The sequence below is a fragment of the Poecilia reticulata genome, chromosome 20 (assembly GCF_904066995.2).
Source record: "Poecilia reticulata chromosome 20, P_reticulata-male-v2, whole genome shotgun sequence".
Classification (NCBI taxonomy): domain Eukaryota; kingdom Metazoa; phylum Chordata; class Actinopteri; order Cyprinodontiformes; family Poeciliidae; genus Poecilia; species Poecilia reticulata.
The window spans coordinates 433,469-447,987 of record NC_088849.1 but is presented as its reverse complement, the minus strand read 5'-3'; the positions used below and the strand labels follow the sequence as shown (position 1 = coordinate 447,987).

General features: G+C 39.8%; 1 protein-coding gene across 1 annotated transcript in view; it reads left to right on the top strand.

Moving 5' to 3' along the window:
* abcd3a (ATP-binding cassette, sub-family D (ALD), member 3a) overlaps window positions 1-14,519 on the top strand; it is a 50,821-nt gene that overhangs the window by 35,321 nt on the left and 981 nt on the right. The window contains exons 17-22 of the mRNA XM_008438246.3: window positions 925-1,002; window positions 1,979-2,044; window positions 7,896-7,985; window positions 8,072-8,191; window positions 8,299-8,403; window positions 14,286-14,342. Coding sequence (XP_008436468.1) covers window positions 925-1,002; window positions 1,979-2,044; window positions 7,896-7,985; window positions 8,072-8,191; window positions 8,299-8,403; window positions 14,286-14,342 — 516 coding nt within the window. The remainder of the gene's footprint in view (window positions 1-924; window positions 1,003-1,978; window positions 2,045-7,895; window positions 7,986-8,071; window positions 8,192-8,298; window positions 8,404-14,285; window positions 14,343-14,519) is intronic.

The window sequence follows — 14,519 nt, the reverse complement described above, 5'->3', positions numbered from 1 at the left end:
ATGTATACATCTTTTTAAGGCCAATTCCTGATGGTGAAAAGCATCAAATATTTATCAGTTGGCCCACAATCTTTATTGTAATGTGAATGCAGCAGTACAGAGAGCACCATATCTACAGATCACAACTCCAGTTTTTTCCACTCTATAAGGCACATCGGATTATAAGGCAATAAATGGCCTATTTTAAAACTTTTTTCATATATAAGGCGCACCGCATTATAAGGCGCATAGAATAGACGCTACAGTAGAGGCTGGAGTTGCGTTATGCATCCATCCACTAGATGGAGCTGAACTAAAGGGAATGTCAACAAAACAGTCCCACTCCGGTCGGCGAGGAGAGCCTTCCGCCACTGGGCCGGGGCGGGGCCAGACGATGGTCACCCTTCTCCGTTCGCGCACAGCATGTTGGTGGAGAACGTGGTGCTAAATGACCTGCAGACAACCTGATTATCAGGTCGGTAGGTAGATAGGTCAGTCAAACTTTATTAATAGATTACAAACCAGCGCTCTGACAAATATCCCAGCATGCACCGCGCGCTTCTTCTTCTACGGGCGAAAGTGAAGTCGGATGCTTACCGTAGTTGCTCAACCTGTTGTGGCTCAATATTGGTCCATATATAAGGCGCACCGGATTATAAGGCGCACTGTCAGCTTTTGAGGAAATTGAAGGTTTTTAGGTGCGCCTTATAGTGCGGAAAATACGGTAATAGATAAATGGAGCATATTTGCATGCTTTTGCATCCAGGCCAACCACTTGCAGTGAGAGGGTTACCACTTGCAATATTCCCAAAATGGATGAAAATAGACATTTTTTGCTTGAGAAAAAACAGGAAAAAGTTTACAAAAATCATTTTCTTATGGTTAATATGTGCATTGTGTAAGGATATGTTTTCAGAAAGCTAAGCAATTGTGTTTGTGTTGAAGGTGAGGTCCGGCACCAATGTTCTTGTTTGTGGACCTAATGGCTGTGGAAAGAGCTCCTTGTTTAGAGTGCTCGGAGAGGTGAGTGTGTTCTGTTTGGGTCTCCAGGTAACACAGCTAAGCATCTTTTTGGGCTCAAGTCTCTATCTGTCAGATTTTTTAAAAGACAGCCCAGAATCCTTAAACTTCCCTCTACCATCTGTCAGGACACTATGGTAAACTAGATTTTTAATCTCTAGGAGTTTATTGTCCTGGTTAATCCTTTCAAAGACGCTTTTCCACTAGCTCGCCTCTAACCGGTTCAGACTCAGTCCACCTCAGCCAGATTTGTTTTCCATTAGCAAAACTCGCACGGCTCAGATTTTTGTACCTACTTCAGGGGTAGTACTAGTAGGATCGAGCAGGGTACAGCACTGAAACAATTTTATTGACAGCTGACATCATTCATTGATTGGCTCCTGATTTAGGTCACTGACAACTGCAAACAACATGTACCATTTAGCTGTGGACCGCAGACTCTGCTATCAGAGAGCTGCTCAGTATGGAGGAGTTTATTTATGAGTTTAGTCTGGAGGAAGAAGCAGGAACACATGTACAGTGTATCACAAAAGTGAGCACACCACTCACATTTCTGCAGATATTTAAGTATATCTTTTCATTTGACAACACTGACAAAATGACACTTTGACACAATGAAAAGTAGTGTGTGTGCAGTTTATATAACAGTAAATTTGTTCGTCCCTCAGAGGAGACTTTCATGTGTCACAGCAGCAAGTTGACAGACAAAATGGAAACATGTGCATTTACATAGAGGAGAAAATATAAAAACAGAAGGTAAGAATAATAAGGGGAGATTTACAGTGTTACAAAATAATGCTGTGCTGTTATTAATTATATCTTATTTCTATTAATGAATATAAAATCAACCTTATGGTTGAAATTAACAATGAGGATTTCTTCAGACCAAAAGGGTTAGTAAGTCATGGCTCAAAGCTGAGTCATCTCCTTATGTGGTGCTTATTTGTTCATTTCTATTGTTTTTTTGTTTGTTTCATAGTTGTGGCCATTGTTTGGTGGAAACCTGACTAAGCCTGAGAGAGGAAAACTCTTCTATGTTCCACAGGTAAAACATTTTCAATTACAATTTTTCTTGTGTAGGTCATCATTGATGCAACTTGTGAAGAGTGAGAGATGACCAAATGGATTGTCCTGCATGTAAAAACAAGACTCAAGACAGGAAGAAAAATGTTTATTTTTCTGTTTGACTCCTGAAAAAGTCAAGAAATTTGCTTAGGGTTATGCTTAATTTTTATGTTTTTCAATATATTGTAGTTTTCTAATTCTATTACACTACACTGTAAAACATTTGAAAATGGCTTAAATTGAAAATGAAATTCCACCTTTCCTTGAAAATGCAATTTAAGTCTACCAGGCTAAGCATTGTTTGTTTATTTTAAATAGGGTTATTTTTACTCCAGGAGCAGTGATAGAAAAGATGGATTAAGCTAGGTATACAGTAGATGCACTGAACTGGGCCACCCCTATCCCTACCTCACAAGTTATTTCCAAATTATGATGTCTGCTCATCATAATTTTTGTAACGTTTAGCATTTATTAACACAAAAACATGCTGGGTTGCTGGTGGACTGCTCTACCGTACCACCAGGCTTAGCATGTTTTCTGTGGAAAACTCTGGCATTGGTTTTAATTCAGAAATTAAAGTTTATGAAGTTCATTTAACAAGAGACAAGTTGTCTAAACATTGTTTTTTTAAGTTAATTAATCTTGAATTGTGAATTTTAACTTAATGCTGCAATTTAAACCAAATAATTATTTCACAATATCTGAGAAATCTGCCCTCACCTATCTGAAGAGCACACATTTTTCTATTATTTTACTGACATTATCAAGTTAAAATATCTATTTATTCTAAAGTACACCTTAGAATAATTTTAATTTTTGTTTCAAATTGCATGAACAAAATTTCTGATGTGATGAATTTTATTAAACATCACAATGTATTCTGCTCAAAAACACTTGGTGTGAACAGGACATTTTCCTCAACTTGGCAAACTGAGAATTGCATAACTCGGGATGCTCCGATGAGGTTTTTTGCTGCTGGTTCTGATACCGATCTCTGCCGATCACCGATTTTGCCGATCATCTGGATTGACTATTCATTTTTTGCTTTAGGTGTAAATGCTACTATGTGATCCGACGAAATTTAAAAATTATCTGGCAATAAATTTTAAGTACATTTAGCCATAAAACATGCAACATACTTGCAGGCACAATACAGCAACTATTCAGTCAAAAGGACAACTGAAAAACCTGCAATCAGTAAAATAATATTTAAACCGTAAGTCTCCCAGTACCATAAATTATACATGACTCAAATAAATCTATATCAAGTAAAAAAGGAAACATTCATTCAAATTCAAACGCAGGTTGCATCAAAATAAACAATCCTTCCTGATAGCTTGGCTAGCTGATTGTTCTGGTTCTGATTGGCTGTTTCTGAGCGAGCGGAGTAATTCTGCAGAACACAGGAGGAGGCAGAAGACAACGATTATTTTTCAGAGATTATCTGTCTTGTGTTAGGACGGCGAAAGTTTTAGTACACATGTAAAATCTTAAGTTACGTGCTACAGCTTTAAGCACAGGTTGGGTGTGAAAGTTCACTGCAGGTGGAGCAGAAACGGCGCTACGTCTGTGAAATATAACTACCAGCAGCTCGTAGCGGCGGTTCAACAACGAGAACAGAACCAGCATCTTACATTGCTAGTTTGAAGATTTAAATTATTTTTCAGGTTATTTGTTTAGCTTTCTCACCGTGATGCTGCTTTACCGGCCAGATGTCTTTTTTTCTGCAGTGAGCCTCGATGTAGCCAAACTCCGTCAAGTGCTTGTTTTTTAAATGTCACATTAGATTTGTTGTGTTGATGCATTTTTACCTGCTTCACCCCCGAGAGAATTTTCCACCGCAACACACAAACGTTCCCGTTCACTCTCAGCGTTATAGTTCCTCACCACATTGCTTAGGATTTACCCCTGCGTGCTTGCGCAGTGTGAAAGAAAGAAGACATGAGCTGCACATGCAGGCTACGAATGAGATGCAGGTGACCGGCAACAAGAGACCGTTATCAACGATCACCCATCATACACTTTTTCACGGAAATCGGCCAATTATGATCGGTGGCCGATCGACTGGCACACCTCTAACTAAAATGAATATTTCCCTTAGCACACAACAGTCAGATCAATGTAACACACTTCCATCTCACTGATGGTGAAACACAGGATAAAAAAAACATGCCACTAAGTCAGTGGTTCTTAACCTGGGTTCGATCGAACCCCAGGGGTTTGATGAGTCGGTCTCGAGTTCGGCGGAGCCTCTGCCGCGGTGATAAAGACACACTTGTGTAAAGTCATGATGACGCCCCACTTTGCCATCACTTGCTGCAGAGGATCATGTTACATTGCTTAGCCAATCAGAGGATCACGTTACATTGCTTAGCCAATCAGAGGATCGCATTACATTGCTTAGCCAATCAGTGCTGCGGAGGAGCCCTGATTGAAGGAGCTCCACTCTCAGCATAGATTTGAACTCCATCCATCCATCCATCCATCCATCCATCCATCCATCTATTTTCTTCCGCTTATCCGGGGTCGGGTCGCGGGGGCAGCAGCTTCAGAAGGGAGGCCCAGACTTCCCTCTCCCCAGCCACTTCTTCCAGCTCCTCCAGGGGAATCCCAAGGCATTCCCAGGCCAGCCGAGAGATGTAATCCCTCCAGCGTGTCCTGGGTCTTCCCCGAGGCCTCCTCCTGGTGGGACGTGCCCGGAACACCTCACCAGGGAGGCGTCCAGGAGGCATCCTGACCAGATGCCCGAGCCTCAACTGGCTCCTCTCGACGTGGAGGAGCAGCGGCTCTACTCTGAGTCCCTCCCGGATGACCGAGCTTCTCACCCTATCTCTAAGGGAGAGCCCAGCCACCCTGCGGAGGAAACCCATTTCGGCCGCTTGTATCCATGATCTCGTTCTTTCGGTCATGACCCAAAGCTCATGACCATAGATGAGGGTGGGAACGTAGATCGACCGGTAAATCGAGAGCTTCGCTTTTTGGCTCAGCTCTCTCTTCACCACGACGGACCGGTACAGCGCCCGCTTCACGGCAGACGCTGCCCCAATCCGCCTGTCGATCTCCCGCTCCCTTCTTCCCTCATTCATGAACAAGATCCCCAGATACTTAAACTCCTCCACTTGAGGCAGGACGACCCCCCTGACCCGGAGAAGGCACTCTACCCTTTTCCGGCTCAAGACCATGGCCTCGGATTTGGAGGCACTGAGCCTCATCCCAGCCGCTTCACACTCGGCTGCGAACCGCTCCAGTGAGAGCTGCAGATCACGTTCCGATGAAGCCAACAGGACCAGACTAGATTTGAACTTGTGTCTTTAATTACTTCAGCAAAGCTCACAGTTTTTACCAAATTCTGTAGCTTTCGGTGTACTTCTAAATCTGCTCCTAGTCGCATCTTTTCGGGGTTGGTACTGCCTCTAGTGGCGTGGGGGTGGTAACACAACTAATATAATTACATTAATTACTAAGTCAGAATACCGCAAAGTCTTTATTATTTATTATACATTTTTCATTATGTTAAGAATGTAGAGCTAATTAAATTATCTAAAGACCTTAAAGTGGTTCCAGTTTCTCTCGATGGCCAACCTGTTGAAACTGTGGCAAATTTTAAATACCTTGGGTCGCTCCTGGACAGTCAGCTCAGCTGTGCTGAAAACACTGATTGTATTTTGAAGAACTGTTCTCAGAAACTCTACCTTTTAAGAAGACTTGGTGATCTTGGGAGGGGTGACCCAACTAGAGTCTAGTTGGGTCACCCCTCAGTGATTCTTGAGAATAGGGACAAAACAGGTCCTATGGATAAAGCACAAAATTTGAATAAAATATACACAAAATATTATTTTTTCAAATATCTGACTAAACTAACCTGGGTCATGTGAGCACAACAATGTATATTTTCCAGGTATTTGCTGAATATTTTTTTATTTTAAACATTGTAGTCGGTGGATGATGCCTGTAAAATCCCTTGTCCAGGAGCAGAACTCAATACATTATAATAGTTTAAAACAATTAAAGAAATACTAAAATTATATATTATGACAATTAAATATAAGTAGTCATATAAATAATTATAAAAGTATCAATAAATTGAATTAAAAATCATTTTTATATATTTTCCAACTCAATTGAAATTTGTCCCTAGTTTTTGTCAACACCGTCAGAAATGAAAAGAATGTAAAAAAAAAAAAAATCAGGCATTATTGGGGGCACCAGAACATGTGAGGACCCCATGACCACTTCCCTTCTCTTCCTTTGCTAAGAGGGCTAGTTAGCTCTGGTTAGCTTATGTTATTCTTTAGTTTTTTCTTCTTTTTATTCCTACGTTGTTTGTCACAACCATGATGTGTCAACACCATAACTGACAATTTACAAAACTTTGATGAAATTTTGTGAAATACAAGCTTAATTTTGGTATATTATAAAGATTTCATGGACCTGATGAGCTACAATATGGCCTCCTTCAGAATAACATCATATAAATTGAGGTAGTTTGGATTTTTGTCAACTCCATCAGAGTTTTTGAGACTCTTTCAGTGAAATTGTTGTCAAATCTCACTTAAATGTGCCCTCATTCATTCATTTTAATGTATTTTACATAAATTGCATTACTTCACATGTATCAAGTTCTTCTTTTTACTCACTAGTTTGTCACCACCTTCAGTTCTGTGTCAACTCCGTCATGCAGTGTCAACTCTGTCAGATGGACTTTTTGTTGTTTTTGGTTTTAAATAATATTTATTTTGTTTCTTGAGAAGCATCTGTCTGCAAAATGAGTAAAAATATCACTAATAGGGTCATTAAAAATGATTTTGTATTTATTTTTGTCAGATGGTGATGACAAAGTTCTGGGTCAGGTCGATTAAAAATGTAATTTAAAAAAAAATGTTGCAACTGGGAGCCTGTACCTTAGCATCTTTACATTTCCAAAACATTATTTGTCATATTTGCATATATGCATAAGGTTGAGAACATTTTTTTTAAATTATGGGAAAATTAAAACCCATTTTGTCCCTATTCTCAAGAATCACTGCCCTATGTCTTGAATTTTTTTTTTGGGGGGAGCATATTTTATTTATCACTACAGAAGGGTTCAGTGAATGCGCATATGAAACTGGTGGGTTTGGTACCTCAAAAAAGGTTAAGAACCACTGCACTAAGTACTCTTTCCCAGTGCTCTGGGAAGTAGTTCCCACTCCACTTTGTTGTTGTGGAAGACATCCTACATGGTTCTGGTACTGAAAAATTCGTCCTTCAGTCAACAACTATAGACCCGTTGCCCTGACACCCCATTTATTGAAGTTGGTGGAGTGGCTCTTAAGAAACAAACACGTCAGGACTTTGTGCAGTTTTCTCGTCACAGCGTTATAGTTCCTCACCACTGTGCTTAGGTGGTGTGGAACCCTAACCATAAAACAACTGTGCATTGTTGTCAAAACACAGTCAATGTAAAATGTTCTTGGAGAGCATGTTTCAGGGTCTATATCTTTAGTTCATGAAACTGTGGACTAACTCCAGCTTTTCTTGTGAGAATGAGGGAAGCATGTCTCCATAAACTAAAACGCGTGCATCATATTTAAGTAAATACCATGATTCTGTCAATGGTTGTCAATTCTCCCAAACAGGTCATATCTGTGTAGCCTGTCTCTGAGTGTATTCAGACTTTCACATCAGCAACTAGATCTTTGGGTTGTTGGATACTTTTTGCAGGAAGCTATCTGACATTCAACTTCAGAAATTTTTGATAACTGAAAGAGCAAATGATATGTGAAACTAGACTGCAGGTGAAGCCAAGAGAATTGAGATGGAAGTTTTTGAGTTGATCGGCTTTCTTACAGAGACCCTATATGACTCTCGGCTCACTGAGGGATCAAGTCATTTATCCAGACACTGTTGAAGAGCAACGGAGGAAGGGCATCTCTGATCAGGTAGGTCACAGGACACTCCTTCACGTACTTTCACTGTCATAGCCTGTGTCCTTAAAGAACAGCATGATCTGACTTTGTCTGTCCAGGTATTGAAGGATTATCTTGACAACGTTCAGCTTGGTCACATTTTGGACAGGGAGGGCAGCTGGGATGTAGTCCAGGATTGGATGGATGTTCTCAGTGGAGGGGAAAAGCAGAGAATGGCTGTAAGGACTTAGCATACTGAACACCTTTCTCCCTACTTTATGAAATCATTTTAATTATAATTATTTATTATTTATTTATTTATTTTTTTGCTTTGCTGAATGTGAAGATGGCCAGACTGTTCTACCACAAGCCCCAGTTTGCTATTCTGGATGAGTGTACCAGTGCAGTGAGTGTCGATGTGGAGGACTATATCTACAGCCACTGCAGAACGGTAGGGCAGCCCACAGATGTGGATGACACCCAATGAAGGTGAAGTCAGTTGTTGAGGCATCTGAATGCAGACATGGATCACTCCGAATTGATTAATCAGACATTAGACATCACAAGTGCAGCACCTGGACAGTTCATGGTAGATGCAAGTCATGAGTAAGAAATACAAGCTGGATTGTCTGTTCGACATGATGACAACAATCACTACATATGCAGGGTGTGCAAAAGTTCAGCTAAAACAATTTAAGACACAGGCCATCTTATGTCCATCATAATTTTGGACATTATGATGGCCTTTCTGGACTAATGTCACTTTACTACAGAGCCCTTTGCTACTGGAGTATCAGTTTCAGAGCTGATACTTCAGTTTTGTCCCACAGGCAAACTGTTTTATCTTGTGATGTACTGGCAACCAATCTGTGGTGTACACTGCCTTTCACCAAACGGCTGATCATTTAGATGTTAAAATAACAGAGTAACTTTGCTATAAAATTAGCAGGAGATAATGAGTTTGTCTCCACATGAAAATCAGCATGAATTATTTTTATTTCAACATAATGAATAATAAAATATTTTTAGACTGGGTCTAAAGTTTGGTTCTAAAATAATAATCCAACTTTTTTTCATATTAAAAAATTAAGCTTTTTTTCAGAGTAAATAAGATATATTTGCATATCTCCAAACAAGACTTGGTTTTCCTTCAAACCGATGGTGGGACATATGAGTTGCTGTCTAGAATTAACTTTATAATCAAATTAAACCTGGACAATAAATTGCAAATACATCATCATGATCAGTGTGTACATGTTTCTCATTTCAAAATATATTCCAAATGTTGTATTTTGCATACTAATATACATCGAGTACAGTAAGAGTTCATACCCCTTTAAATTTTTCACTCTTTGTTTCATTGCTGCCATTTTCTAAAATCAAAAAAGTTCATATTATTTCTAATGAAGTACAGTCTGCATCCCATCATGACAGAAAAATAAGAAATGCAGAATGTTTTGCAAATTTCTTAAAGAAAAACTGAAACATCACATGGTCATAAGTATTCAGACCTTTTGCTGTGACACTCAGGTTTAAGTCGCATGCTGTCCATTTATTCTGATCCTCTTTGAAATGGTTCTACTCCTTCATTGGAGTCCAGCTGTGTTTAATTAAACTGATTGGACTTGATTAGGAATGGCACAGCCTGTCTACATAAGACCTCACAGCTCACAGTGCAGGTCAGAGCAAATGAGAATCATAAGGTGGAAGGAACTGCCCAAGGAGCTCAGAGACAGAATTGTGACAAGGTTACAGATCTGGCATAGGGTGCAAAAAATTCTGCATCATTCAAGGTTCTTAAGAGCACAGTGGCCTCCATGATCCTTAAATGGAAGACGTTTGGGATGACCAGAGCTCTTCTTAGACCTGGCCATCCAGCCTAACTGAGCAATCGAGAGAGAAGAACCCAAAGATCACTGTGACTGAGCTCCAGAGATGCAGTAGGGAGATGGGAGAAAGTTTCACAAAGTCAACTATCACTGCAGCCCTCCAGCAGTCGGGCTTTATGGCAGAGTGGCCCGATGGAAGCCTCTCCTCAGTGCAAGACATATGAAAGCCCTCATAGAGTTTGCCAAAAAAACCACATGAAAGACTCTCAGACTATAAGATTCTCTGGCCTGATGAGACGAAGATTGAACCTTCTGGTGTTAATTCTAAGCAGGTGTGGAGAAAACCAGGCACTGCTTGGCCCCTTTTCCACTGGCTCTAATGGTCTCGGCTTGCTTTGGGAGTGTTTCCACCGGCCTTTTTTTGAGGCAGACTCTGCTTTTTAGGTCCCTTCTTTGGAGCTGGGCCAGCCGGGCTGGTGTTCTGACGCAAGCTTCTCTCCTGTTCACTGATTGGGCGTGGTCAGATGTAGCAGCAAAGAGAGAAGAAAAGGAAAGGGCGTAAAATGTCAAATTCGCTGCAACATGGAAGTGATGGAAATTACAAGCAAGCAGTGGAACAATTATATGCTGGCTTTTCTCTGCATTGGATTTCAATATTTAGTGGCAGCTTGATGGAGCTGTGAGGAATGAATCACGGTGAACACCGACGCAGACGCGGCTAACGCCGCTGCTGCTCTCCAGCCAGGTGAGCAGTTTGTCGATTTATCTGGTTTTTACTATGTTTTATAGTTGCCTACATACAGTCATGGAAGACATTTGAAACAAAGTCTGCTGTATTTTTATTGCTCACTCACAACATGCGCATTTTCTGAAGATAATTACACATTCCTTGGGATCGGAGTGCGCTCTTGACTGTCAGTATTTTACAGCATGTAGCCCTTCATTTGTTTTTTATGTTTTATCTTTGCGTGAATCTACGTGCTTCGATTGCTTGTCATTTTGCTGCTGTTGCACCAGAGTTTCCCCCGTTTGTGAGATAATAAAACACATATGATATTATTCTATTATTGTAAAATGGCTAGATATCAATTCTCCAATTAAACAGTTATAAACTATTACTTGGAGAGGACATAAAAATGAACAATAAACCTGATAAATGAGTGGTATTTATCCATGGCTGTATGTCTGCATAGCTCTAAAATACGTTTTGTCTTTAATTTACACAACTATTCCAGTTATTTATAATTGTGTAAAAATGTTTGTATACATACAAAGTAATGTCTATTTTAAATCATTCCTATGTAACTTCCACATCAGTAGCTCTGTTATTTATCTACATTTATGTGCTATAAGCTATAACATCTGATTACTTGCAGGGAACAGAAGAACATGGCTGACATGATAGTGAACGATGAGGAGAACCATCAGAACAATAACTGGATCTCCTTCAGCAGGAAGCAGCTACCAGCAGAGATGGCAGAGCTCCATGCAGAGGGTTGAGGCAAACGGAAGAAGAATAAATGCTATTGTGTCTCAATGAACAAAGTCTCTTTTTTATACTCACTCCACACATTATTGTACATACTGTAGTTTGTATGACTACAGTATGTAGTCATACAGTTTGGAGAATTGTCCTAATACAATCCTCCCAAAATGTGAGGAGCTTTAGACACAGTGAAAATAACATATATTTCACTGTCACTTAAAATTATAGATTACCAATGAAGGTATCCAAAAGTGAATATATTCAGCAAAAGAAACATTTTGACGTTATCAAGGTTACTATTGACAAGAACCCAAAGTACAATTCATGTTTCTTAATTTCTATGTTGTACAACATCATTATCCACTCACTGTTTAGATGTCTTCCTGGAAAATCTTCAGTGTAAGAAAGTGAGAAAACTAGGACAGCTTAGATTAGAAGGAATACAGCTTCATTTGTTCTCAGTATGACTTGACCAGGGGCCTCCTACATTAAAGAATGTGCAGTTTTCACACTAAAACTTGACGTACGAAAAAATTTTGAAAATTGCAGCGCACAAAAAAATAGGATGTATAAAGCCGTGCGCACGCACATGGCCGCGCACCTTTCCTTTATAAATCCTAATATGCGGGAAATAGAGCGCAGCTGCTGGTCCGCCTGTCGCCACCCATAAATACGTATGTAAATTAGTATAAATACCCAGAAGTCTGCCACCTCATTGAAGCAATAACCATGGCAACGTCCTTGTTTGAAGCAGTATAAGTATTTGTAATTGTAATAATTATATAGTTTATTTAAAGGGTGCTTTGAGGGCACATAATGACACCTCACAAAAATAAAAATACATTTTAAAGAAAAAAAATCCAAATTAAGATCGTGCAAATTGTCTTTTTGTACAGTAGCACGTTCAGCCCGGATTTAAAGACAGAGAGTCATTTGAGTGGGGTATGTGGACATTTATTCTAAATTGGTAGAATCATGCACATGATTGTACTATATACACTATGCACATATTTTTATTCATTTACAGAATAGAGATGCTTTCTGTCCATGAAGGCATATTCACAAAGCGGGCAGCTCGACTGAAGGATGGCTGCAGCTGTACCCGTCTTGTGCGAAATTCTGTTCCCCTGTGTGTGTCGGGAGCGCGCATTGCAGCCAGAGAGGTGGGTCCGGTGGATCTGACCATTTTCACGGTGCTTCTGATCGATTTCTCGGTAAAAAGGGGGGAACCAAATATTTGAGCTCTTTCAGCCATCTGAAATAATTTGTTCCCCCTACATAAAATGAACATGTACAGTGAATTACTTTCTTTGTTACCTAAAATTTGAACCATTAAATGAAGCTGGACATTTCAGTTTGCAGAAAATCTTCTAGTAAAAGAGGTTGTGGATTTTCCTGTTTCCACTGCGGCGTCTACAGCATGAGGTTGGACATTGCCGTGAGACTTATTCTTAACGATGATTATAACATTAATATTCTTATTTTGAGTGTTAATAAAAATTTTTATCATGATTACTATAATTTGTATGTTTTGATAAAAAATATGTACTTAGCCAAAACTTAATACATCAACATGAAATATGAAAACAGTTATTTAAGAAAGTTGTTTGTCTATAACTTAATAAGTACAATAATTTCATTTTCTATAGTTATTAAAAGTAGATGCGGTTGAGGGTCAAGAAAACCCCCAACATCCTGCATATTTACAATATTAGATCAAATTATCAATGCGACACTTGAAATCTGGACTAGATTATTCTCCTCTTCAAGAAGACTCTTTATTACCATGTTTGTGATTTGTGAAACTTTTATCTGATTCACTGTACATGTTCATTTTATGTAGGGGGAACAGATTATTTCAGATGGCTGAAAGAGCTCAAATATTTTGTTCCCCCCTTTTTACCGAGAAATCGATCAGAAGCACCGTGAAAATGGTCAGATCCACCGGACCCACCTCTCTGGCTGCAATGCGCGCTCCCGACACAGGGGAACAGAATTTCGCACAAGACCGGATCTGTGGAAACATGGTCACTCCAAAATAGAGCCAAGGCGAGCCTGGCTGCTAAAGTAGAGCCAGTGGAAAAGGGGCACGTCTTGTCACCTTCCCAACACAATCACAATGGTGATACATGGTGGTGGCAGCATCATGCTATAGGGATGTTTTCAGCTGCAGGGAGGACGACTGGTTGCAACTTAAGGAAAGATAAATATGATCAAGTAGAGAGAAATCCTCAAAGGAAACCTCTTCCAGAGCGCTCAGGACCTCGGACTGGGTTGAAGACCCGAAGCACACAGCTAAAATAACAAAGGAGTGGTTTCAGAACACTGGCCCAGCCAGAGCCTGGACCTCTGGAGAGACCTTAAAATGGCTCCACCAATGTTCACCATCCAACCTGCCAGAACTGGAGAAGATCTCCAAATCCAGGTGTGACAATCTTTTTGCATCATTCCTATGAAGACTCATGGCTGTACTAGCTCAGTACGGTGCTTCTACTCAATACTGACCATGTGGTATTTCAGTTTTTCTTTAATAAAATTGCACAATTTTCACATTTTTTTTCCTGTCAAGATTGGATGCAAAGTGTACATTGAGAAATATGAACTCTTGATGGCTGCAATGAAACAGAGTGAAAATTTTAAAGAGGTCTGAATACTTTCCATACACACTGCTGAGTCTCGGCAGCAGAACACTGGACACAAATGCGATGTTGCATCAGTGTAGATTAAATCAAAACGTTCTAATATCGTAAATCAAACCATTAACCAAACAAAACAAGCTTGAGATCTTTTCTCGAGATGATGACAGAATGGCATTATAACAAAATTGGTTTGCTTTAAAGATTCTGAAAACTGGCCTGCCCATTGGCCCACATGGCTCTTGAGCTTTGGCCTGCGTGGCCTGTGCACTCTGGTGGAGTTTTCACCAGATGCATATAAGAAGTAAATCAGATGAAGAATCAGCAGCGTTAAACGCCAAGTTTTAACGAGTCTTCTCTACATGTTCTGTTTGACCCACAGGTGGGCATTACGTTGTTTACAGTGTCCCACAGAAAGTCCCTATGGAAACACCATGAGGTAATCACAGAAGCTGTTCAACACTTCCTTATATATATTATTATATATTGTTCAGACCTTTTGTGTTTCATGATCTACATTATAGATGATCATTATATGCTGAAATGTTCTATGTTGTTTCCTCTGTCTATACTGTCTGACCCACATGGCTCTTGAATTAATTAATCCTCTCCTGTA